Raw genomic sequence first — 24,918 nt, 5'->3', positions numbered from 1 at the left:
TGCCGCGGGCTCTCTATGGTCCCGCCCGCCCGCCGGCTAGAGCGGCCGGGGCGGCGCGCGGGCAGCGCGCGGGGACCGCCGGGAGCGGGGCGGACGCCCGCGTCCCTCTTCTCCCCGCCTCCGCACCGCGGCGCGCTCGGGCTCCGGAGCCGTCATGGGCGCCGCCGCGTGGGCATCGTCCCCCTTGCCGCTGCGTGTGTCTCTCTTGCTGCTGATTCTGCCGCTCCCGGGGCTGCCCGCGGGCTCCTGGGACCCGGCGGGTTACCTGCTCTACTGCCCATGCATGGGTAAGGCCTCCCGAGCCTTCTGCTCGAATGGGGAAACTGAGGCCCAGAGAGGAGAAGGCCCTCTTCTGAGGCGCCCAGAGATACCTTGACATGTCCAGGAGAGAACCCCAGCGCGGGGCATGGCCTGCTCCTCGCCTCTCTGCCTCAGTTGCAACGGCCCCGAGGGGCCTCTGTGTCCAACCTTCCATTTGGCAGATGAGGATACTGAGACCAGGAGAGGTTATGTGTCTTGTGCAAGGTCTAAGCCAGCCCAGAGTTCAGTAAATGGAGTTAGCGGGGCAGGACTTGGTGTCACTGACTCAACGTTGGCTCTGGACGATTCTTTCATCGTTCAACAAATACTTAATAGGACCCCTACTCTGTGCCCGGGACTGTTTTCTGTTCTGGGGATACAGCAGTGGTAAGACAGAAAATGCCATGCCTTTGTAGAACTTTCATTTTAGCTAGGAAAGACAGACAATAAAAGATACACACAATAGACAAAAGATACGGACAATAAAAGATAAAAAATGAGTAATTATACATAGTATCTTAGAAGAGGATGAACACTATGGGAAAATAAAATAGAGAAGAGTAATGGAGAATCTAAAAGCTGCAATTTAAATGGGATGGTGGATTGTCATTGTAAAAGTCATTCCTTCTTAAAACCCTCCAGACTCCAGACCCTGATGATTTGGCCCTCCGCCCATCATTACTACCACTCCCTTCTCCCCAGATCCTCCAGCTGTAGCCACTCTTATTCCCTCTCTGTTCCTCACACATTTTCAGGTTCTGAAACCTGTGCTATTCCCTCTGACTGGAAAAGCTTCCTCTTCACTTCTGCCAAGTCAACTCCTTCCCATTCTTAGGTCTCAGCTTAAATGTCACCAGAAAGGGCTTTGATGACCTCAACACAAATAATCTCCACCTAACTGTTCTCTATCACCAAACTTTTTCCATTTCTTCCTTGAAATTATCAGAATTTACCACTATATACTCGTTTACCACTATATACTTGTCTCTCTCGCTGGCCTGTGAGTGCCTCGAAGGCAGAGACCTTATCTTTCTTGCTGAATCCTGTATTCCAGCACCAAACAGAGAGCCTGGCACATTGTGGCCTCTCAGTATTTGTGGAATGAATGAATGGATGTCATGCGGGGGCTAACGAAAAGAATCAGACAGGGTCCTTGCTCCTGAGGTATTCACAGGCTGAAGAAACAGCCAGTACAAAGGCCAGAAAGTGGGAAAGGACATTTGAGGAAAAGCGAAGAACCATAAATAGTTCCAATCCAAAGTGGGAGGCAGAGGAGGGGATTGAGTATAGCAGGGAGTTGATGAAAGGATTCCAGTGAATGAGGTGTTGGAGTTGCCCCTTCATGCACAGATGAATGGAGATAGAGGTGGAAGGGCACCCTTGGATGAAAGAAAACAGGAGCAAAGGCATGGGGTCAGGATGGGAGGTGGCAAGGAACCTAGAGCGACTGAGGCAGAAAGGTAGGACTTGAGGGCCTTGAGTGTTAGACCCACGAGTCCAGACTTGATCCTATGCTGCCAGCTCCCCTGGCTCTCCTTGGTGTCCTGGCCCTCCCCACCCCTGGCCCTGCATCCTTTCCAAATCCTGCATGCCCCATGCCCTCGGTGTCCCAGGCCTCACCTCAACCACCATATACCATCCAGGGCGCTTCGGGAACCAGGCTGATCACTTCTTGGGCTCCCTGGCTTTTGCAAAGCTGTTGAACCGCACCTTGGCTGTACCCCCTTGGATTGAGTACCAGCATCACAGGCCTCCCTTCACCAATGTGAGTACCTCCCCTTATCCATCGTACCCCAGTCCTGCTTACCCCCTCTTGACACCAAGTCCTTCTCTGGGCTTTACCTCCTGCTCCTCTGAGCCTTCCCCAGTCCCCACCCCAAACTGTCTTCCCTGGCTAACTGACTAACACTTATCCAGTGCCTTCTGTCTGCCAGGCACTGTTCTGAGCACTGCATTAGGACTAGCTCTTTTCTCCCTTATCACATTCCTATGAGAAAATGGGCTTCTAGAGGTTAGGTAACCTCCTCAAGGTCACACAGCTTGTGAATAGTAGAGCTGGTACTCAAGCCCATGTCTGATCTGAATTTAAAGCTCCATTTCCACCCCTGGTTGGTCCCACCTTCTGCTCATCCCATTAGTCAAAGGGTGATGGATGCTATTGTCAGTTTGAAGGAGAAACTGAGGCACAGGTTAGTTAATATTGTGTTCAAGGCCACAAACCCAGGCAGTCTGGCTCCAGAGCTGTCTCACCCCATCATGGTGATACTCAACATCCTCTAATTCCTTGCTTTTTCTTTGTGTCTTCCACTGATCCTATGTCTGTCGTTGTTCACACTGTATCCCCAGGGGCCTGGCAGTAGGAACTGAATTAATCTAATGAATTGACTCTAAAAGTTTTTAATAAACTTTAAAAAATTATATTTGTATGTACAAAATGCATATCATTCTTACAGCCTTTTCTCTGCATAGGTTTTTATTATTATTATTATTTTGCATGTCTATATTAAGAGAGGTTTTTATCAGTTAGAGGTTAAAAGCCAGAGGACCTGGGGCGCCTGGGTGGCGCATTTGGTTAAGCGTCTGCCTTCAGCTCAGGTCATGATCCCAGGGTCCTGGGATCAAGTCCCGCGTTGGGCTCCCTGCTCCGCGGGGGCCTGCTTCTCCCTCTCCCTCTGCCTGCCTGCCACTCCCCCTGCTTGTGCACTCTCTCTCTCGTTCTGTGTCAAATAAATAAATAAAATCTTAAAAAAAAAAAAAAAAGCCAACGGACCTGAGATCGTAGTTTGGCTTTACTACTTAACTAACCGTGTAGCCTGGACAGAGTACTTGATTTCTTTGTGCCTCAGTTTTCTCATCTTTAAAAGAGGCCGGTAGAGGGGCGCCTGGGTGGCTCAGTCGTTAAGCGTCTGCCTTCAGCTCAGGTCATGATCCCGGGGTCCTGGGATCGAGCCCCACATCGGGCTCCCTGATCAGCAGGGAGTCTGGTTCTCCCTCTCCCACTCCCCCTGCTTGCTTGCTTGTGTTCCCTCTCTCGCTGGGTCTCTCTCTCTCTCTCTGTCAAATAAATAAATCTTTAAAAATAAATAAATAAATAAAAGAGGCCGGTAGTAACAGTGATTACCTCCCATAATGACTTAGTGATTATAGCATGCCTTGAATATTGTATGCCTCTCTCTTAGAATCAATAGTTCATCAGTGAAAAGTGCTTAGGACATAGGAAGTCCTCAGTAACTGGGAGCCACTGATGTGCTGATTTTTTGCACTCACTGTTATAGTTTAGACATTGTCTGTCTCCCTCTGCCTTGTTTTCTTTCTCTCGCCTTGACTTCTCAGCCAAGAATCTTTCTGAGTCTCTACTTTCTATGGGTTACTCAACCCATCCCATTAGGCTCCCTTTCCCCACTGGGACTGTTCTCACAGAGGCCACCAGGGACCTCAGAATTGCCAAATCTAGGGGTCATTTCTTAGTCTTCCAGCTATCCTCCTGGGTGGCACCTGGAACTGTGAGCCTCTCATCCCTATTCTCCTGTCTTCTAAGACATAGTCTGTTCCTGCTTTAGCCTGACTTCTCAGCATTTTTCTCTTTGTGCTGTATGGGGGGCTTCTCTCTCTCCACTCACTGTTTAAATGTTGGTGTGCCTTGGGGTGCCTGGGTGGCTCAGTCAGTTAAGCGTTCAGCTCTTGATTTCGGCTCAGATCATGATCTCATGGTTGTGAGATTGAGCCCCGAGTTGGGCTCTGTGCTAGGCGTGGAGCCTGCTTAAGATTCTCTCTCTCGGAGCGCCTGGGTGGCTCTGCCTTTGGCTCAGGTCCTGATCCCAGGGTCCTGGGATTGAGCCCTGTGTCGGACTTCCTGCTCAGCGGGGAGCTTGCTTCTCCCTCTCCCTCTGCCTGTTCCTCCCCCTGCTTGTGCACACTCGTTCTCTCTCTCTCTCAAAAAAAAAAAAGATTCTCTCTCTCTCTCTCCCTCTGCCCCTCCCACTACCCCCACCCTCTCCCATGCATGCATGCTCTCTCTCTCAAAAAAATAAAATAAAATAAAAATAAAAAATAAATGTTGGTGTGTCTCCTCTTTCCATTATTAGCTATGTGACCTCAGATGAGTTATCAAGAGTCTGTCTGCCTGGGTTTCTTCATAAGTAAACTGGAGATGGTTGTATTTCTACCTCTTAGAATTAGATGAGCAAGTCCATGAAATGTGATGAGTACAGCACCTGGCACCAAGTCAGCACTCAATAAACATTAGTTGCTATTATTACCATCATTTGCTTTGCTATAAATTTCTGTTGAGTCTTGTGGCTTTCACTATTCTCCACGTACCTCCCAATCTTATCTGTGGCCCAGACTCTCCTCTGATCATAAGCCTGTGTTTCTAATTCCTAAGCCCTTGAGTCTGCTTGGATGTCCCAAAGATACCTCAAATTCAGAGACAGAGCTGAACTTGGCATCTTCCCCTCTCAAACCTGTGTCACTTCCTATATGCCCAGCCTTAGTTTATGTTACCTCCATTCACCTGCATACCAAGCCAGGGACCTAGAAGTCATCCTAAATGCCTCCTTTTACCCTCTACTCCACCTTCCTTTACCTCTCCTAAGCTGTCCATGCCCTCCATCTTCACTTGGACTTAATGCTCAAAAATACATGTTGAGTGAGTACTTGAACAAATAAAAGGACCGTTGTAGTAACCTCCTTATTCCTCTTCCTACCCTAATCTTACCATCCATATGTTCTCTCCTCTGCCACCAGAGTGATCTTTCTAAAAGGCAAATCTCTTATTACTTCTGTTCGAAATCCTTCAGCAAGGGGCACCTGAGTGGCACAGTCAGTTAAGCATCCGACTCTTGGTTTCAGCTCAGGTTGTGATCTCAGGTTATGAGATTGAGCCCCGTGTAAGGCTCTGTGCTCAACTTGGAGTCTGCTTGAGATTCTTCCTCTGCCCCTCCCGCTCATGTTCTCTCTCTCTCTCTAAAAAGTAGATAAATAAATCTGGGACAACTTTGGGTGGCTCAGTTGTTAAGCATCTGCCTTCGGCTCAGGTCATGATCTCAGGATCCTGGGATCGAGTCCCGCATTGCTTCTTCCTCTCCCACTCCCCCTGCTTGTGTTTCCTCTCTCGCTGTCTCTCTGTCAAATAAATAAATAAATAAATACAGTCTTTAAAAAGTAAATAAATCTTCAAAAAAATAAAATCCTTCAGCAAGACCTTGTTGCTAATAGTTAAATATCCCAAATTGTTTATTGAAATGGCAATGGCTCATGAAGGAAATCAGTTTGGGAAATTATATTCTCAATTCCCCATCCTCCAAAACTGGAGATTCAAAATACATATTAGCATACTGAGAAGTCCTATAGTAAAGAAATCAGCTTAACACAGCATTTCCCAGGTCTATTTAACTCTGGAGCCTTTTGATTGCAGATTATCCCCATGAACTAGTGGAACATGCTTGGGAACCCTGACCTATAGGATAAAGTCTAAATTTTTATTCCATGGTGTTCTAAGGAACTTTTTTAAAATCTAGAAAACTACAGAGATTAATATAATCACCGTCCATGTACCCACCTCTAGAAGTGATCATTATTTAACATTTTCTCTTTGCTTCATCTTTCTTTTTTAAATAAAAGAAATATAATATTACAGATGAAGTTGTTGAAAGATAAAGTCTCCCGTGGCTCCCGAGGCTAGTCTCACTCCCTCCTCCCAGCCCCAGAGGCAGCCACTGTCGTGGACGTAATGTCTTCAGTGTGACTCCTTCTGAGGTCTTTCTTGTACTTCTGCTGTGGCACTGAGCATACCTGTACCCATCTCCCATGCAAAGTGGAAAAGCTTCTCTAGGGAAAATACAGGGAGGTGGAAGGAACATTTTAAATTCTAGTAGATGCTGCAAGATTACATTCTAAAGTAGTTGTTCCAGAATGTACATTTCGACTACCAGCCATATACAGCAGCCCCTATTTCCCCACTTCCCTTCCAACAATTAAAGTTAAGCTTTTAAATTTTTGCTGGTCTAATAAGTGAGAAGTGGCCTTGTAACTGTGACTTGCTTTTTTCTAGTTACTTGTGAGTTTGTACATCTTTTGAGTGTATTGGCTATGTGGGTTTTCTTTGGTGTGAGTTGTTCACTTCTGTCCTTTGCTCACATTTTCCCTTACATCATTTGTCTTTTTTCATCTAGATCAGCAAGCATTTCTGAACACAAAAGATGTTACTGTTTCTTCGTTAGTTTGCAGATAAATTCTCCCCAGTCTTTTTCTCTTCTAGCTTTGGTGTCCTTTTCTGAAAGTTTTTAATTGGCTTATAGTCTGAGCTGTCTGGGTCTTGGAGTGTATGGTTTTAATGAATGTCTTATTAGAAGAGCCACTAGGATACTGAGGAGGGATCTCTGCCTCTCCTTCTGCACCTTTTCCTGTAGCTCCATGTGTCCTACCAGAAGTACTTCAAGCTGGAGCCCCTCCAGGCCTACCATCGAGTTATCAGCCTGGAGAACTTCATGGAAAAGCTGGCACCCACTCACTGGCCCCCCGAGAGGCGGGTGGCATACTGCTTTGAGGTGGCAGCCCAGCGAAGCCCTGATAAGAAGACATGCCCCATGAAGGTGGGTCTGGGGGACCCTTTCTGCCTGTTCCATGTCCTCTAGGCCCCTGAGACACTGTGACAACAATATGTGGGGAAAGGCACTAGAAGGGTTAGTGTAGAAAGATGGAGATTTAAGTCCCATTTCTGACGTCTGTCAGCAGTGTCACTTTGGGCGGAGGACCTTGATTCCTCTGAGCCTTTATCCCTGCTCTGTCTCACTCAGTAATGTCACAGGGCCAGGTGCAGGAGTGCTTATAAACTGTAAAGTGCCACATGAGTAATAATAACTAATACTTTTTTTTTTTTCAGACCGAGAGAGAGAGTAGGGGGAGAGGCACAGGGAAAGGGAAGGGAGAGGGAATCTTAAGCAGGCTCCACTAGCCTGATGACTGGGGGCTCGATCTCACAACCCTGAGATCATGACCTGAGCCGAAACTGAGTCAGACGCTTAGCCAACTGAGCCACCCAGGTGCCCCAAATAATATCTAATACTTCTATGGCACTTACTACAAGCCAGGTACCACAAGAGCTTTACACATATTAACCCACTTAATCTTCCAACTGCTCCGGGAGGGAAGTACTATTAATATCCCCGTTTTATAGAGAGGACACTGAGTGCAATACAGAGTTTTGATATTTTGCCCAAGGTCACATAGCAAATAAGCTGGGATTCAACTCCAGGTAATTTGGCTCCATTATCCACCCTCTTATCTTGTATACATTCCTGCCTTTCAGCAGGTAAATAAGAAACAGTCATATTTCATCAGGAGAAATTTGTAATTTTCTGGTACTTTGGGAATAAGACAATCCCCAGTATGTCTTTCAGTGCTTATGCTAAAGTCTAGGGAGGGTAGTTGAAAGAGCCATGAAATTTGAGAAAGGAGGCTTGGCTTATAGCCACGACACTGCCCTTACTTGCTGTGTGACCTTGGACAAGGGTCTTACGCTGTCTGGGCCCTGGTTTCCATCTTGAAAATAAGGGCATTGTGTTAGCTGGTCTGAAAGTCTCTGAAAGCTCTAGTCCAAGATCTAAAGCCCAAATTCAAGATCCACTTCCTTCCTCTACCCCCACTAGAGCTGCAGGGTCAGTGGGATGTGGCATGTCAGTGGGTAAGACTCCTTTAGACACTGTGGTGAACGTCTGCTGGAAACCAGACTGGAGGCTGAGTTGCTCTCCTTAGTCCCCAGCTCAGGATTTACAAAGTGACATTCCTATTGGCCATTCTATGAGGGGTTTCAACCTAAGTCTAGTCTACCAGGGTTCCCCCACCCACAGTTCCTTGGCCCCATACCGAGAGGGCTTTCCCTCCTCAGTAAGTCTTTGATCTCTCTCTTTCTGCAGGAAGGAAATCCCTTTGGGCCATTTTGGGATCAGTTTCATGTGAGTTTCAACAAGTCTGAACTTTTTTCAGGCATTTCCTTCAGCGCCTCCTACAAAGACCAGTGGATCCAGAGGTACTTGGAGGGGGCAGTGTTGCTGGGTTTAGGGGAGGGGCATGGGGCCCCTGAGAATGCAGCAAGCACTTTCCTGACCCTCTCCCCGCCGTACCACACCCTGATGTTTGAGACCAAAGGTGTGGCCCTTCTGTCTGTTGAACTTGGGATCCTGTGTGATGTGTTCCCATCTCAACGCCTGACACGGTGGGACGTTGACCTGCCACAAGGTTGAGCAAGAGTTTATCGGCTGATAAAGGATGTCATAAAAAGAGTATTGTGCAGTCACATGGGTCTTGATTTCCTCCTCTAGGCGTGAGAATCACTCCCCTGTTACCTTCCTCTTCACAAGGTGAGAATTGGAAGCAGCTTCTAGAGAAAAGCAACTTCAGGTGCAGACTGAGAAATGATGTCATCCTGATAATAATTGGATGTGCTTTATTAATTGCATTCCAGTAGGCCCTATTAAAAAAAATAGGTTAGCAGGGCACAGGCACAGACTGTGAAATATTTATAGGCGTCTGTCACGTAGGAGACATAGTGCTCAAAGGCCAGAGGTGATCTATAAAAATGAGGAAGACCCAGCCTCAGCCTTCAGGGAGCCGCATACCAGTTATAATGATGCTAACAAACAGAGAGCACTTGCCTTGATGCTATAGCATGGCAAGAAGGAACGTGAGCTTAAAAGTAAGACTTGGGTTCAGGGCTGTGAGGAACATGTGAAGTCATACATGGTCATAGCCCTCGGCATTCTGTAGACCAAGGATGCACTGATGTAGAGAAAGGAGTCCGCGCTCAGGATCAGACAGACCTGGGCTCGGACTCAGCCCTGCCTCTTTCTCAGGAGCCCCTGAGCAGCCTCTCCAGCTCTCCAGCCTGAATATCCTCGTGGTTGAACGGAAGGAGCCCTGTGGCATCTGCCTCCGAGGGCATAGAGCGCGTGGTTCATCGTAGGGGGCCAGCCAGTATTAGCAATTAATATTATTATTCACATGCTTTATTTCATATAAAGAGAAACTTTGGGAAACTCTATGAAGTGGGTTTAATGATTGATTTTCATTTGGCAGATAAGGAAACAGCTCAGTGAAGTAAGATAGCTTGCCCAGGGTAACCCAGCTGTTGAGAGGGCAGCTGCAGGCCGAATGTAACTCTTTAATACATAATAAAGCTGCTATTTATTTAGTGCCTACTGCGTGCCAAACACCGTTCTAAGTTTTCATTTCACTACCTAAGTCTTCTAAGGTGATAACTCATTGGATCCTTCCACAAGTCTGTGCGACAGGAGTTACTGTCTTCTGTGCTTTACACATAGGGAAGTTGAAGCAAAGAGGAGTGAAGTCTCTTGCCCAAGGTCATACAGCTTAAAGTGGCAAAGCTGGGATTTGAACCCAGGCAGTCTGATTCCAGAGCACCCATTTTTTTTTTTTTTTAAGATTTTATTTATTTATTTAACACAGAGAGACACAGCGAGAGAGGGAACACAAGCAGGGGGAGTGGGAGAAGGAGAAGCAGGCCTCCCGCTGAGCGGGGAGCCCGATGCGGGGCTCGATCCCAGGACCCTGGGATCATGACCTGAGCCAAAGGCAGATGCTTAACAGCTGAGCCACCCAGGCGCTCCCAGAGCACCCATTCTTAATCACCGTGGAGAATAGCTGTGCCTGTAACAGCTGCCAATTCCCATTTGGGATTTCTGAGCTAATTCAGGAGCTACTGAGGATACTCAGTCATGGCAGGTTCTACTCCTCCCTCGTGGTTGATCTCAGATAGGGTATTTCCATTTGATCACCTCCTTGTTTCCAGAAGATATAATGCCACGAAGGACATAAACAGGTGATGTGTGGTTTTAGGGCCAAGACCTTATCTCAGTCAGCTCGGGCTGCTATAACAAAATAGCACAGCCTGGAGGCTAAAACAACACGCTATTTCTCATGGTTCTGGAGGCTGGGAAGTCCAAGATCAGGGTGCTAGCATGGTTGGGTTCCAGTGATCTTTGCTTGCTACCTTTTTGCTGTGTCCTCACATGTTAGAGAGCAGGCTCACTTATAAGGCACTAATCTCATCATGGGGGCTCTATTCTTATGACCTCAACTAAACTTTATTGGCTCCCAAATGCCCTGCCTCCTAATATCATCACATTGGGGGTTGGGACCTCAACTATGAATCGGAGAGGGCGGGGGGGGCTGGCGCACAAACATTCAGGCCATGAGAGACCTGAAGGGAAGGAGCCATCCATGGAAAAAGCTGGAGGGAAAGGTAGTTCTTCATGGTGGGGACATGGAGCACAGAGGCTCTGAGGCAGGAACAGGCTTGGTGTGGTGGAGGGGCAGACAGCCAGTGTGGCTTCTTGGAGTGAGTGAGGAGGAGAATGGGGACTGTTCCATCGTTTGTTACTGAATAATAAACCAGTTTTGGAATGGTTCCCCAGCAGTGGGTAATTATTTCTCAGAGTTCTGTGGGTTGACAGGGGTCAGCGAGGCAGTTCTGGTTTTTGGTTTTCCATCTTTCTAGAATCCCAACTGTACAAAGTTTCAATCCATGTTAAACATCTAACTTCTTGCTATAAATATCCTTTAGAACCCACCACAGATTGGGTGGGAGATTTTTAAATTTTTAATAAAGAAGAGAATTACATTTGCTCATAATCCACCACTCCCTTCAAAAAACACTCTTAGCAGCTTGATGTATATACTTCCATCCTCCGGTACTTTTATACACACCTATATACCTACACAGGTTAGCTTAAAATGAAACTACTGTGTGTAGTTTGTGATCAAGTATTACTCAACTGCCTTTTCTGAGGAGGGATTGATATCATTATTTACCAGGTTAGTAAATATTGCTAGCAGGATCAGTTCTAAACAAACACAAGATTTCAAAAAATGGTTACGGGGATGTATATGTGTATTTGTGCCAGTGGAGAGAGAGAGAGAGTGTGTGTGTGTGTGTGTGTGTGTTATTTAGTTATTTTGTAACCACGTTTTTAAGTATACATTCAGTAGCATTAAGTACTTTGCCCTGTTGTATGCAGCCACCACCATCATCCATCTCCAGAACGTTTTCATCACCCCAGACAGAACCTCTGTACCCATCAAACAACTTCTCCCCATTCTTCCATGCCCCCCGCCCTATCCCTCTATTCAACTTTTCTGTCTCTGAATTTGCCTATTCTAGGTCTCTTATAAGTAGAATGATATGATATTAGTCTTTTTGTTTCTAGCTTATTTCACTTAGCATAATGTCTTCAGGTCTCATCTGCGTTGTGGTATACATCAAAATTTTAGTCCTTTTTTTTTTTTTAAGATTTTATTTAATTGATGGAGAGAAAGAGAGAGACACGGCGAGAGAGGGAACACAAGCGGGGGGAGTGGGAGAGGGAGAAGCAGGCTTCCCACTGAGCAGGGAGCCCGATGTGGGGCTCGATCCCAGGACCCTGGGATCATGACCTGAGCCGAAGGCAGTTGCTTAACCAACTGAGCCACCCAGGCGCCCCAAAATTTTAGTCCTTTTAAGGCTGAATAGTTCATTATGTGCACGGATCACATTTTATCTGTTCATCTGTTGATGGACGCTTGGGTTAGCCAGTCACTTCTTGCTTTTGGTCTCATGTGGTTGAAGTCAGCTGTCAGCTGGGGCTGGAGTCTGGAAGCCCGGCTGGGCTGCATGTCCAAGAGGGCTCGCTCGTGGCTAGCCAGTAATGCAGGCTGTCATCGGGGAGCTCAGCTGGGGCAGTTGGCTGGTGTGAGTACACAAGGCCTCTCCATGTGGCTTGGACTTCTGATGGCATATCAGCCAAGTTCTGAGAGGATATAACCAGGGAGTGAATAGGGGAATAGAAGCTGCTGGCTCCTAAAGCCTGGGTCTGGTGACTGGGACAGTGTCACTTCTGCTTCATGCCGTTGGGAGGGGACACAGAGTCCACCTAACGAGAGGAGATTTGAAGAATTAATCTGCCATACAGGCAAGGAGCTTGGAGAAGAAGTGGGCAGGGGTCAGATTGCACAGGGCTTTATAGGCCCTGGCAAAGCAGGCTGATAAGCAGCCTGAGTGCTTTGTAGGAGTGAGCTGAAGAGTGTATATATTCTAAACATTTTCTAAAATAATGGACACTTGCTTGCTATAGAAAGTTGTCCTTTGGGGGCAGGGATAGGGGTGTAGGGAGAATGGCATTGGAAAGGGTCAGGCTTTTCCCCGGCTCACTGTGTGACGAGGTAGATTGCTTCCCTTCTCTGGCCACCATTCCATCTGTAAAATGAAGGGGGTGAGAAGGTCTGTGGTTTCTGTACTGTTCCTCAGAGTTCTTGAGAAGGGCCTCTAGTGCCATGAGGCTGGCAATGCAGGGCCAACCTGGAGGGACTCAGGTCCCTCCCACCACCACCTTTAACCAGTAATCCTCTTGTATATCAACTAAAAGCTTGGATGGCCACAGGTCTAGGTATACCAGGCTTAATTTAAGCCACATGTTACAGAAAACCCCAAATAACAGCAGATTAAGAAGATAGAAATGTATTGCTTTCTTAAGTAAGAGGAGTACTGAGGTATGCAACCCACCACTCGATGGCAGCTCTATTGTGTTGTCAGGACTCAGGCTGCCAACTCCGCCCAGCTGACCCAGTCCCGGCTTTTATCCTCAGTGTCCCCTCACAGGGCTGATGAAGCTTTAGCCATTACAACCTTGCCTCAGGCAGCTGGAAGGAAAAAAGGGCAGAAGGGGGGCACAGCCTCACCTTTTTAAGGAACCTTTCTAGAAGTCCCATATAGCCCTCTTGCATCTCGTTGGCTAGTTCTTAGACAAATGGCCATATCTTAGCTGCAAGAAGTACAGAGAAATCTCTTTACTTGGGGCTGCCATGTGTCCAGCTAATTCGAGGAGAAGGGGTAAGAGGTATTTCTTCCCCACTAGGTGATTTCTGAGAATCCTTCTAGCTCTGCTGCTTCTGAGTCTGTGAATACCCTGGCAGAGGTTTAATTCAACAGATATTTATTGCACATCAAATGTTGAAAGACCATGGACCATTATGCTGAACCATTCTTGTGGCGTGAAGGTAACAGGTATTTGGAACTCCTAGGAAAACCTGACTATCACCATCACCATCATTGTCCTATTGCATGAAACCCACTGCAACTTTTTAGAAATTCAACTTTATGTTTTAGAGACTTGGCCACGTTGACCGTGTTAGCTTCTCTCGAAGTTTTCCATTTTGCACGAATAAGCACAGCAGGGCTGCAGTGGGCACGCCCCTTTCTTCACACCCAACCCAAACACCTCGGTCTACAAACACCTCCCAACCCTCCAAGACCAGCTGCCATTCCCAAGCCTCAGCTCCTACGGGAGGGCTCCCTGTCCCACTTCTCCTTTGCTGCTGTCTGCACACTGACGTGCTCGACAGCCGTCTTCCCTGCTGCAGCATCAGCCCACAAGGGTAGGGGCCTGGGCTATTCCGCTCCCCACAGTTCCCACACACACTGGCCCAGGGCTTGTGTCACAGAAGCTGACATCCTGGCTCTACATGACACTTGTTTCATTATAATAATCTTATATGTACATGTATGTGAATCACGGATCGAGCCTTATTATGTGACAGGCAACGTTCTACTTGCCTTACGTGTATGAACTCATTTGGTTCTCACAAGAGCCCTGTGAGGTAAGCACTATTGTTATTCTCCTTTTACAGATGAGGAAATCGAGGCATAGAAAGCTTAAGTAACACGCCCATGGTCATGCAACCAGGAAATGGTGGAGCTGGGATTTGAATCCAAGGCAGTCTGCTCCAAAACCTGGTTTCTTAACTATGCACCTCACTCCCAGCTCCCCCAATGCCATCAGTGAGACCCTCAAAAGCGGAGTCTGCGCCCTCTGTTTCTGATCTGTAGTCCCTAGCACAGGCCTCAACGCACAATGGGTACATCAATATTTTTAGAATGAATGATTGAAGGAATGAGGATCCAGGGGTCTTACCAGAAAAACCAGGCCAGGTTGTCAGGGGTTAGAGGAAGAAGAAGTGCATATGAGCTGAACACCTACTACCATCCGGCCCTCAGCCAAACTCCTTTCTGAAGTCACCTCCAAAGATTTCAAAAGTAGAAAGAGTTTGTGATCTCCCAGGCAGTGGAACAGTAGGAGAAATCAGGAACTGTGTGCTCTCTGACCTCTTGGAGAGCATCTGCAGCTGACCCTTGGTGAATTCTAGATTTGGAATGTCCATCCCCTCTCCCTAGATCTGGATCAGCACATGGCTGCCCCACTGGGACATCAGCTCTGACCTGATGAGCATCAAGAGGCCCAGACTGATGTGCTCATTTACTCCCAATGAGAGAGGAGAGTGTTGTTTGGAAAGAAAGGGAGTGCTAAGGGTGTTGTTTGGAAATAAAGCTTGACCAGCTCCATCTGCCCCTGAGCGCCCTAGGTCCGGCCCTTAGCCTGGTCACTGTCCAGCTGAAAAAGGCATATTCTCTTGCTGCTGGGTGCAGTGAACCTCTGGGGTTCTTCCCCACCACCCCTCCACTACTGAGATTCCTCCACCCAGCTGGAGTTTCTCTATACACAGCATCCACTGATGTGCCCGGAGTACATATGTGGGACAGTAGATGAGCACCATACTGAGTGCGAAGGATGAAGGGACATGAAGGAGGCAGGGCCTTGCTCTCAACGTCCCTGTCAGGAAGGACTACCTTTCTCTCCCACTCTTTGCAGGGATGGCTCCTCATCCTTCGGGTCTCAGTCTGGTCCCAGCCCTGCCAATTACATGTCACCTGTTTACGGCCTCTGAGGAAGGCTGCAGCCTGAGAGCACAGTAACAATAAGGGCTGATGGTAGAGCAGGGGAGACGGCTGTCGAGCACGTCAGTGTGCAGACGGCAGCAAAGGAGAAGTGGGACAGGGAGCCCTCCCGTAGGAGCTGAGGCTTGGGAGTGGCAGCTGGTCTTGGAGGGTTGGGAGGTGTTTGTAGACCGAGGTGTTTGGGTTGGGTGTGAAGAAAGGGGCGTGCCCACTGCAGCCCTGCTGTGCTTATTCGTGCAAAATGGAAAACTTCGAGAGAAGCTAACACGGTCAACGTGGCCAAGTCTCTAAAACATAAAGTTGAATTTCTAAAAAGTTGCAGTGGGTTTCATGCAATAGGACAATGATGGTGATGGTGATAGTCAGGATTTCTTAAGAGCTTTCTATGTGCCGAGTACTGTTCTAAATGCTTTGCTTATATTAATCCATTTAATCTTCTCAAGAGCCCTACGAGTCAGGAGCTATTATTAGCTCTATTATACAAATAAGGGAACTGCTGCACAGAATGGGTAAGTCACCTGCCCAAGTTAGTAGGTGGCATAGTCAACATTAGCACAAGGCCATCTGGCTCGACAGCCTGGACCTTTACCATTACATTGTGTGAAAAGCACACAGAATAATACCTTTATGCACAAATAGTAAAAGTGTAGTCATGCATAAAGCCACTGTATCTTCTGGGAAGAGGAAGTAAAGGAGGGAAAGATGATGGGATAGACCAGTGTCTCTTTTTTAAAAAATCTGAGGGGCAACTGGGTGGCTCAGTCGTTAAGCGTCTGCCTTCAGCTCCGGTCATGATCCCAGGGTGCTGGGATCGAGCCCCGCATCAGGCTCCCTGCCCAGTGGGAAGCCTGCTTCTCCCTCTCCCACTCCCCCTGCTTGTGTTCCCTCTCTCGCTGTCTCTCTCTCTCTGTGTCAAATAAATAAATAAAATCTTAAAAAAGAATAAAAAAATAACAAATCTGAAACACAGTGAAGTATTAATATCTGCTAATTTGGGTCATGTGTATGTGGGTTGTAAAGTTATTTTCTGTATTTTCCTGTTATGCTTTGAAATATTTAATAACTTTTCATTGAAATTTTTATTGAGGTAATTGTAGATTCACATGTTGTAAGAAATAATACAAAGACAAGGAAGGAAGAAAGGAAGGAAAGAAAAGAAAAAAAAGAGAATACAGAGAGGTCCCAGATACCCTTTACCCAGTTCACTCATTGCTGGCATTTTGCAAAACTATAGTGCAGTATCACAACCAGGATGTTGACATTGATACAATCCACCCATCGTATTCAGATTGTCCTAGTTTTACTTGTACTCACTTCTGTATGTGCACGTGTGTGTGTGTATTTAGGTCTGTTCGATTTTACACACATGTAGGTTGTAACCACCACCACAGTCAAAATACCCGAACAGTTCTAACTTCACAAGGATCCTCTGTGACCAGTATATGACTACACCCATGTCCTTAACCATGCATGTGTGCGCGTGCACGCACACACACACACACACACACACGGGCACACACACCCTAGCCCCTGACAACCACTAATCTCTTCTCCATTTCTGTTCTCTGCTCCGTTATGTCATTTCAAAAATGTTACATAAATGCAATCACAGTATGCAAGATTGAGGGCTTGGCTTCTCTCGTTCTGCATGGCTCCCTTGAGATCCATCCCACGTTGTTGCCTGTCTCGGTAGTTTGTTCCTTGCTATTGCTGTCGGATTCCGTGGTGGGATGCACCATGGTTTGGTTAGCTAGTCACTTGGACAGTAGAGCTGTTTCCAGTTTGGGGCTGTTATGAACAAAGCTGCTCTAAACATTCGTATACTGGTTCATGTGTGAATATAGGTTTTCATTTCTTTGGGATAAATGCCCAAGAGTATAATTGCTGGGGCATATGGTAACTGCATTCTAGTTTTACAAGAAACTGCCAAACTGCCAGAGTGGCCATGCCAATTTCAGAATTTTAAGAAAAGGCTTTTGGCTGACAGAGGGAAGGCAGTCCAGGTCAAGGCAAGAAGCATACAGAGATCTGGAGCTTGAAAGTGCATTCGAGTTGATGGAACTATCAGGATGTTTCGTGTTGCTAGGACAGACTCTGGATTTAGCTGAAGAGGGAGCATGGGTTCTCTCCTCACTCATCCAGTCAACAAATATTCACTGAGCTCTTACATGCGCCAGACACCGTCCTAGTCACATGGAAGCATGCCTTCAGAAGTCTGTGTCTAGTAGAAAAGACAGGATGAAGTAATTACAAGGTGCATTGTGTACAAGGAGGAAGGAGAGCCTTCAGGACGGTACGACGAGGGCATCTGTAGATGGCAGGTGCTTTTCACAAGGGCGGGGATCATGCTTGTCTTGTTCTCCCCTGGGCCCCAGCACATAGTAGGCAGTCAACAAATATATGTTAAATGTTGCACGAATGGCCTCACCCAGTGTACACATTGCCTGTGAGCCTGACCTGTCCACGGCCCTCTGGAAGCCGCTGCATGTCCCAGTCCCGCCATGTGGGTAAAAGGGCAGAGGCGCAGTCCAGACACCCCACCCCAGAGTGAATTACCACACCACAGACTGGAAGCCAGCATGACATACAAAAGGTTGGAATGCTCTACTGTAAATTTTTAATTGTTAAGCAAGCAAAGAGGGTTGTAAATTCTGTGCGGCGGGACAGTATTGTATATTGTGCCTGTTGTCGCTGCCACGGTTCCTTATCAGCCTATTGGGGTTTCTCAGCCTCTCGTGCTTCTTGCATGTTAGCGGGGCCCCTTTGCAGGGTCTCTGGGGCATGGCGCAACACCATCCTTTGTCCTGTGGGGGAGGCGGCCAGGCTGTGTGTCCTCTGTCTAACTTCCCCTCATTCGGTCTCATGCCTAGATTTTCTCCAAAGGAACATCCAGTGCTTGCCCTGCCAGGGGCTCCGGCCCAGTTCCCCGTCCTGGAGGAACACAGGCCACTCCAGAAGTACATGGTATGGTCAGACGAGATGGTGAGGACGGGAGAGGCCCACATCCGCACCCACCTCATCCGGCCCTACGTGGGCATTCACCTGCGCATTGGCTCTGACTGGGTAATTTCTCCCTTCCTCTCAGGGCTGGCTTGGACATGTCCCTGATTAGGGCCCATGCCTGTGGATGTTGAACCCTGAACCCACTGCACCGAGTCCCAGCCAGGGCAGAGAGGTCTCACTCAGCCAAGTCCACGGGGCTGTGTTCCACGATCCTGCCTTAGACACATGAGAAATGTAGCTGCAAAGTGCTTGCTTGCCAGCGCTCATTTTAATAATAGCCATTTTTGTCCTTATTTTGCAGATGGTTAAATAAACATCAAGCTAGACTCCAAGTCAGGCAGCAAGCCAGAGAGACACCCAGAGCCCAGGAGTCTTGTGGTCCAGCTAATTGTTTAGCCAGTAGACTCTTTGTTGAAAAACAGGCTCTGGAGACTGGGTGGGGCTCTCAAAGCTGAAGATGTCATCCTCCAAATTTGGAGGCTGCTTAAATGTGCAGAAACCTCATCAGATTATCTTCTGTGTAAAAATAACAGGAGAAATGTAGACATCTCCTTAATTTACATAAGAGGATATATGTATGTATGTATGTTAGAAATGCTCATTGTTGAAGACTTGAAAAATACTGCAAAGGATAGAAATTAGATCAAAATTCACTCAGAGCCAATTGAGGAGGTACAGTTGACCCTTGAACAACATGGGTTTGAACCACATGGGCTCCCTAACATGCTGATGAGGTTTTACAGGGAGGTGTTGTACGTGGGTTTTCTTTTCCTTATGACTTTCTTAGTAACTTTTTCTTGTTTCTAGCTTCCTTTATTGTAAGAATATAGTATGTGATACATATAACATATACAAAATATGTGTTTATCAACTGTTTATTTTATCAGTAAGGCTTTTGGTCTACAGTAGGCTATTAGTAGCTAAGTTTGGGGGAAGTCAAAAATTATATACGGGGTGGGGATGGCGGCCCCTACGCCCTGTGTCGTTCAAGGGTCAATTATAGTCACACATTGACTCCCTTCCTGCCCTCCTTCCATAAAGAAAAGGAACCAGGCTCAGAATATCTTGTGAGTGGTTTTAGCCAAACCTTTAAGAAACAGTTTCCATCTATACATGCTTAGAACATAAAAAGACATAACATGCTATTTTTCACAAAGCTAGCATAACACTAAACCAAACTCGGATAAGGTCAATTCAGAAGAGTAGAGCTCATTCTCACAAACATAAATGTACAGATCCTAAGAAGAATATCAGCAAGTAAACTCCAATAACATATTAAAGAGCATACGACACAAGTAAACCTTATCCCAGGAATGCAATGAAATTCACTATATTAGCACCCAAAGAGGAAAAATCATATAATCATCTCAATAGAGGCCAAGAAAGCATTTGATAAAAGCCGACACTCAGTCATGATTAAAAACAAAAACCTCTTAACCAACTGGGAATTGAAAGGACCCACCTTAACTTGATAAAGGCTATCTCTCCGAAACCCACAGCAAACATGTACTTCATGGGAGCTACCAGAAGTGTTCCCACTGAAGTCAGAAATCAGATAAGGCTGCCCGTTATCACCACCATGGTTCAGAATTCTGCTGGAGGTCCCAGATAACCCAGTAAGACTAAGAAAAACATATTTTGTAAAAAGCCAGTATCCACTCTACAGAAACAGCCGCTGTTACTGTCTTGATGCATTTCCCTCTTCCCTCAATACTTTTTTTTAAAAACATAGTTGAGCTTCTATATAGCCTTTTTCCACTTAGTGGCTCTTGCTTCTGGGGCCCCGGGCCAGCTGCTGTCTTTAACCCTGTCCCCCCACGACCCTGCAGAAGAATGCCTGTGCCATGCTGAAGGACGGGACTGCGGGCTCCCACTTCATGGCCTCCCCGCAGTGTGTGGGCTACAGCCGCAGCACGGCCACCCCTCTCACCCTGACTATGTGCCTCCCTGACCTGAAGGAAATCAGACGGGCTGTGAAGCTCTGGGTGGACGCGCTGAATGCCCAGTCAGTCTACATCGCCACGGATTCCGAGAGTTACGTGCCCGAGATCCAAGAGCTCTTCAAAGGGAAGGTGTGTATGGTCTCAGTGGGGGTGTAGGGGGAAGGGAATCCAAGAAAGCTCCAGGGTGGTCCCACCGCTCCTTCTACACGCTTCATGTCCTCCCGACACTTAGATGTCCACTTCTTTTTTTTTTTTAAGATTTTATTTATTTATTTGACAGAGCGAGAGAGCACAAGCAGGGGGAACAGTAGAGGGAGAGGGAGAAGCAGGCTCCCGGCCAAGCAGGGAGCCCGATGCGGGGCTTGATCCCAGGACCCTGAGATGATGACCTGAGCCGAAGGCAGACGCTTAACCATCTGAGCCACCCAGGCGCCCCTAGATGCCCACTTCTGCTCCAGTTTCTATCCTTCCTTCAAACCCCAGCCCAAACACCTTGGCACATTCTCTCCAGATTTCCCTGCACTCTTGTAGCTTCCTACTGAAGCCATCACTGCATTTTATCACATCTGCTCTGGAGGCACTGTCTAGTCTGCATGAGGCCAGAGACACGGCCCATTTCCCAAGAGTTGTGGCTCCTTAAAGGCAGAGTCCAAGGCTGACTCACTGTTCTGTTCCTCAGCATCTGGGGGCCTTGCCATCACCAATGTCCAGGACAGTGCCTAACACAGTAGATGCTCAGTAACTGTCGAATAAGGACGTAAAGAGTGGGCCCTCGGGAGAAATCCAGTGTAGCAGAGAGATTAAGGGCTTGGACTCTGGGGCCAGAGAATGTGAGCACTACTCCCTGTGCTATCTTGTGCAAGGTACTTTAGCTCTCTGTAAAGTGGGACTGAGAGCGGTCCTATCTCATTGGGCGGTAGTGCAGATCAGATATGAAGAAACAAACAGTTCCAGGACAAAACAAGTCCTCAATAATGTTAGCAGTCACCAGTAGTAGGAGTAGGTGATTGATGAATAAAGGGAAGGCTCTTTTGTGCTTAGTAAGTGCTTAAGGAAGTGGTGAATAGTAAATATTCAGTGTGTGAATAAAGAGTGGATGTGTTTGGTACTCTATCAGTGGAGAGTAGGTAATAAGTATGTATCGATAAAATGACTGAATTAATGGTAAGCATTCAGCAAGATTTCGTGGATGAATGAAAGCCCTAAATGCTTGCAGAGACCTTAAAAGGTTGGCTTTCTAGCAGTGAGAACCCTTGGCTTTATGTGAGGGGCCCCGTTCTCCCTTTTACCCCAGACACGGGCTGGAAGCCCTGACGTGTAGAGAAGGTGCTGAAGCCGAGCATCCTGGCCTCCCTCCCACCCACCCACGCTAAAGAAGACCATCAGAGCCGGGAGCCCTTGGGACTCCTCTAACCCAACCCCTGTATTTTATAGCTGAGGAAACCAAGAAGGGATAGAATTTACCCAAGAGGTCTCAGAGCTAATTATAGTGGGCCTGACACAGAGCGGGTAAGTTTCAGAGCGTGGGTGGAATTGCTCGGGGATTTTGGCCATGATTAAACTAGTATTATTTCTTTGCTACCATCCACAGAGCAAGATGATGATTTTTGTTACATCAGAAATCTCTGTGTGACAGCAAAGCACTTTCAGCCCCAGCTCTGCCCACACCCGCACCTCTGTACTAAGTTGAAGCATTTGGAGAGTCCCAGGGAGTTTTTTTGTGAGTTTTTAGAGTTGATATATTTGTTACACCTTGAGCCTCTTGCCATTTTCTATTTCCTGTTCCTGTGCCACTGTTCTTGCCCTTCCCCACTCCTCAGCCCCTTTCTCATGGGCTCAGAGCCCACCCTTGCACCTCATTTAAGCTGGGGCCCTGCTGAGCTGGGGATACTGATAAATAAGATGTGGTCTTGCCCTTTAAAGCTCCCAGTCTAGACTCAGGAAAAGAGACTTTGCACAGAACTCTAATACATGCTGCACGAGAGGTCCAGGAGCTCGAGTAGGGGCAGGGGCTCACTCATTCGCTTGTCCAGTCAATAGATGTTTATTGAGGCAGGCCCCAGCCAGCAGTGACCAGAAGGCTGCCACAGCCCTGACCCCATCAGGTTCAGGAGACAGATATTAATCAGAGTAGAAACTACAAACTGAGGTGTGTGCTGCAAAGTAAAGGAATGTGGTTTGGGAGAATGTAGAGCAGAGGACTCTGGCCTAGATTGGGGTCCACAGAGGTGAGACTGGAGCTGCAGAGTGAGGGTTAAGTAAGAACTAACCAGACAGGGTGCCTGGGTGGCTCAGTTGGTTGGGCGACTGCCTTCGGCTCAGGTCATGATCCTGGAGTCCCGGGATCGAGTCCCGCATCGGGCTCCCTGCTCGGCAGGGAGTCTGCTTCTCCCTCTGACCCTCCTCCCTCTCGTGTTCTCTGTCTCTCCTTCTCTCTCTCTCAAATAAATAAATAAAATCTTTTTTAAAAAAAAGAACTAACCAGACAAAAAGATGAGCACCCCGAACAGAGGGAGTGCATGCAAAGGTCCTGAGGCAGGAGGGAGCCTGGTGGGTAGTGGCTGGAGCTCAAGGGGAGATGGGGAGAGGTGGAGAGGTGACTTGAACAGGGCTTTGTAGGCCCCATTCAAGATTTGTCATCTTTTTCTGAAGAGCAGTAGGGCATCATTTAAGAGTGTTCAGCTTAGGGTGCCTGGATGGCTCAGTTGGTTAAGTGTCTGCCTTTGGCTCAGGTCATGATCCCAGGGTCCTGAGATCGAGCCCTGCTCAGCGGGGAGCCTGCTTCCCCCTCTCCCTCTGCCTCTCCGCAGCCGCTGGGCAATACTGCTGCCAGAATGCCTGACCCCATGTCCTAATCCTGTCTGCCCCACCTTCTGTGTCTGTCACTTCCGCATGAGGGAAGAGAGCTGAGGGTATGGCTGCAGGCCTTGGCCGAACTGGTCACCACCCTGGTGAAAACATTCTTCCCTTCCTCATGCAGGTGAAGGTGGTGAGCCTGAAGCCTGAAGTGGCCCAGATCGACCTGTACATCCTTGGCCAAGCTGACCACTTCATTGGCAACTGTGTCTCCTCCTTCACTGCCTTCGTGAAGCGGGAACGGGACCTCCAGGGGAGGCTGTCCTCTTTCTTCGGCATGGACAAGCCCCCTCAGCTGCGGGATGAGTTCTGATCCTGGCTGGAGCACATCACCAGTCTGAGCTGGTCCCACTTGCCAGGCCTGGCAACCAGCAGTGCTCCCAGCATGGATTCCCAAGAGTGCAAGCTCCTCTGTTCCCCCGCTAGAGACAGAAAAGCACCAGGGACTTCTGGAGGAGAAGGACTCCATCTCCCAGGGCACAGGGCTTTCAGGGTCCTGGAGCCGGAGCATCTCTGCTCCCTGTGTGCCTCCTGCTGTTTCTCCTGGGAATTTCGCACACTGGCAAAGCAGTCCAACCTCTGTCTTTTGGTCTGCCCTGCTCTGAGCAGCCTGGGGGGCTAATCTCTTCAGCGATTTTTTATAGAGAGAGAAACAGAGATTCTTATAGTTTTGATATGAGATCATGATTACCCGAGAACTCTCCCTCATTTTTAAAAATCAGTGAAGTTCATTAACGTAAATACCTAAAGTGACCTTGAATGAGGATGAGGCCAGGGGTAGAGTGGTTGTATTGACCCTTTTTCCAGATGACCCAAAGTAGCCCTTAGAGCAGGCCAGAGCCATCCCCACTGCCTGGCCAGAGCCATTGTCAGCCCGTCTTCCGAGGCCATTTCCAGGGTTTGGGGCATGAGCACTCATCTTTACTATAAACACTGTGCAAATGGAAGTTATTGATCAGGATGCTGTGCAGTACTCTGCAGACAGTGAGTGCTGCCCACAAAGCACATTCCAAGCAAGGAGCAAGTGCCATCAAGCCAGACCATCATGGTATTGCTGTCAGAGTCTCCTAGTGGTTGGTGGCCTGCCACAAACCTGGCTGCATCGAGATCTTGGAGCACCAGGGCCCAGGGCTGGATGGCCTGGCTGGATGGCCTGGTGGCATCCTTCTGAAGGCTGCCCTCTCCCCTTTCACCTGTCTCCCTAGGGGCCTGGTTGTAGAATTTTGCCGTTAAGTTGCTATCCAAGGCCTATCCCTCGAGCCTCCCTCCTGGGGCTGGAGCCCTCAGGCCATATTCTCACCAGGGCATGTTTGCTAAGCTTCTGACCCAGAAGCCATCAGATTCCCAATCTGCCCCTTCCCATCCAGTGGAATCTCTGCCAGCCCCATGAGGCTTAAGGTATTAAATCGTGAGTTTCTCTGTCTCTCAGATGCTAGAGTTGTGATAATCCATGACTCCTAAGAGTCTGTGATGTTTTGGCCTTTGGTTCTAAAATTCATGTCTAACACCTGCTGTTCTCTTCCCTACCGTGTGACTTCCCTTGGCCTTTAATCCTGGGAAGGTAGAGGAAACTGATGAGAGCCAGGCCCAGAGCTCCATGCAGGGCCTCCCCCTCGGATTACCTTTGGGAAGAAACACTGTCTCTGTCGAGGCGGACTGGGCCAGAGGTGGCAGAACGACAAGGATCTCAAACACTAAAGGTGGCATTTGTTGCTCAGAGCTGTCGCCCGACTTGAAGCAGAGAAACTAGATAAAGGGCTTTTGTGTTTTCCCTTTTGGGAAAACTAAAATATTCTAAATCCTGGGTGGACTCTGAGAGATGGCTCGTCTGTCTGGACTTGTTCACAAGCTTCATTCAGAGGTACGGGAGCCTGAGCACCCCTGCCTCCGTGGGGTCATTGGGAAGGTGTGGCTCATTGGCTGATTTTGTTGGCTGAATTCATTTGCTGATCACAGGCTCACACTAGGCACATGCTTTAGAGTCTGGGGCTCTAACGGGCCGTCCAGACCACTTTGATTAGCATTGGCAGT

General features: G+C 47.9%; 1 protein-coding gene across 2 annotated transcripts; it reads left to right on the top strand.

The window, feature by feature from the left end:
- The first annotated feature begins 67 nt into the window (after positions 1–67).
- Positions 68–24,918, top strand: POFUT1 (protein O-fucosyltransferase 1). 2 transcript variants are annotated; one of them, XM_035006042.1, is made up of 7 exons: positions 68–287; positions 1,944–2,065; positions 6,711–6,893; positions 8,217–8,329; positions 17,956–18,148; positions 19,918–20,160; positions 23,012–24,918. In XM_035006042.1, the coding sequence occupies exons 1-7, from the start codon at positions 155–157 to the stop codon at positions 23,198–23,200; spliced, it is 1,176 nt and encodes a 391-aa protein (XP_034861933.1). In that variant the 5' UTR covers positions 68–154; the 3' UTR covers positions 23,201–24,918. The 2 variants fall into 2 exon arrangements, with proteins under 2 accessions (XP_034861933.1, XP_034861934.1); XM_035006043.1 differs by lacking the exons at positions 17,956–18,148; positions 19,918–20,160; positions 23,012–24,918 and adding an exon at positions 8,622–9,709.

This window comes from Mirounga leonina, unplaced genomic scaffold, assembly GCF_011800145.1.
Source record: "Mirounga leonina isolate KUSES-001 unplaced genomic scaffold, KU_Mleo_1.0 Mir_150, whole genome shotgun sequence".
NCBI classification, from domain to species: Eukaryota; Metazoa; Chordata; class Mammalia; order Carnivora; family Phocidae; genus Mirounga; species Mirounga leonina.
The sequence above is the reverse complement of the archived record's forward strand: the minus strand, read 5'-3'. Positions and strand labels throughout refer to the sequence as shown.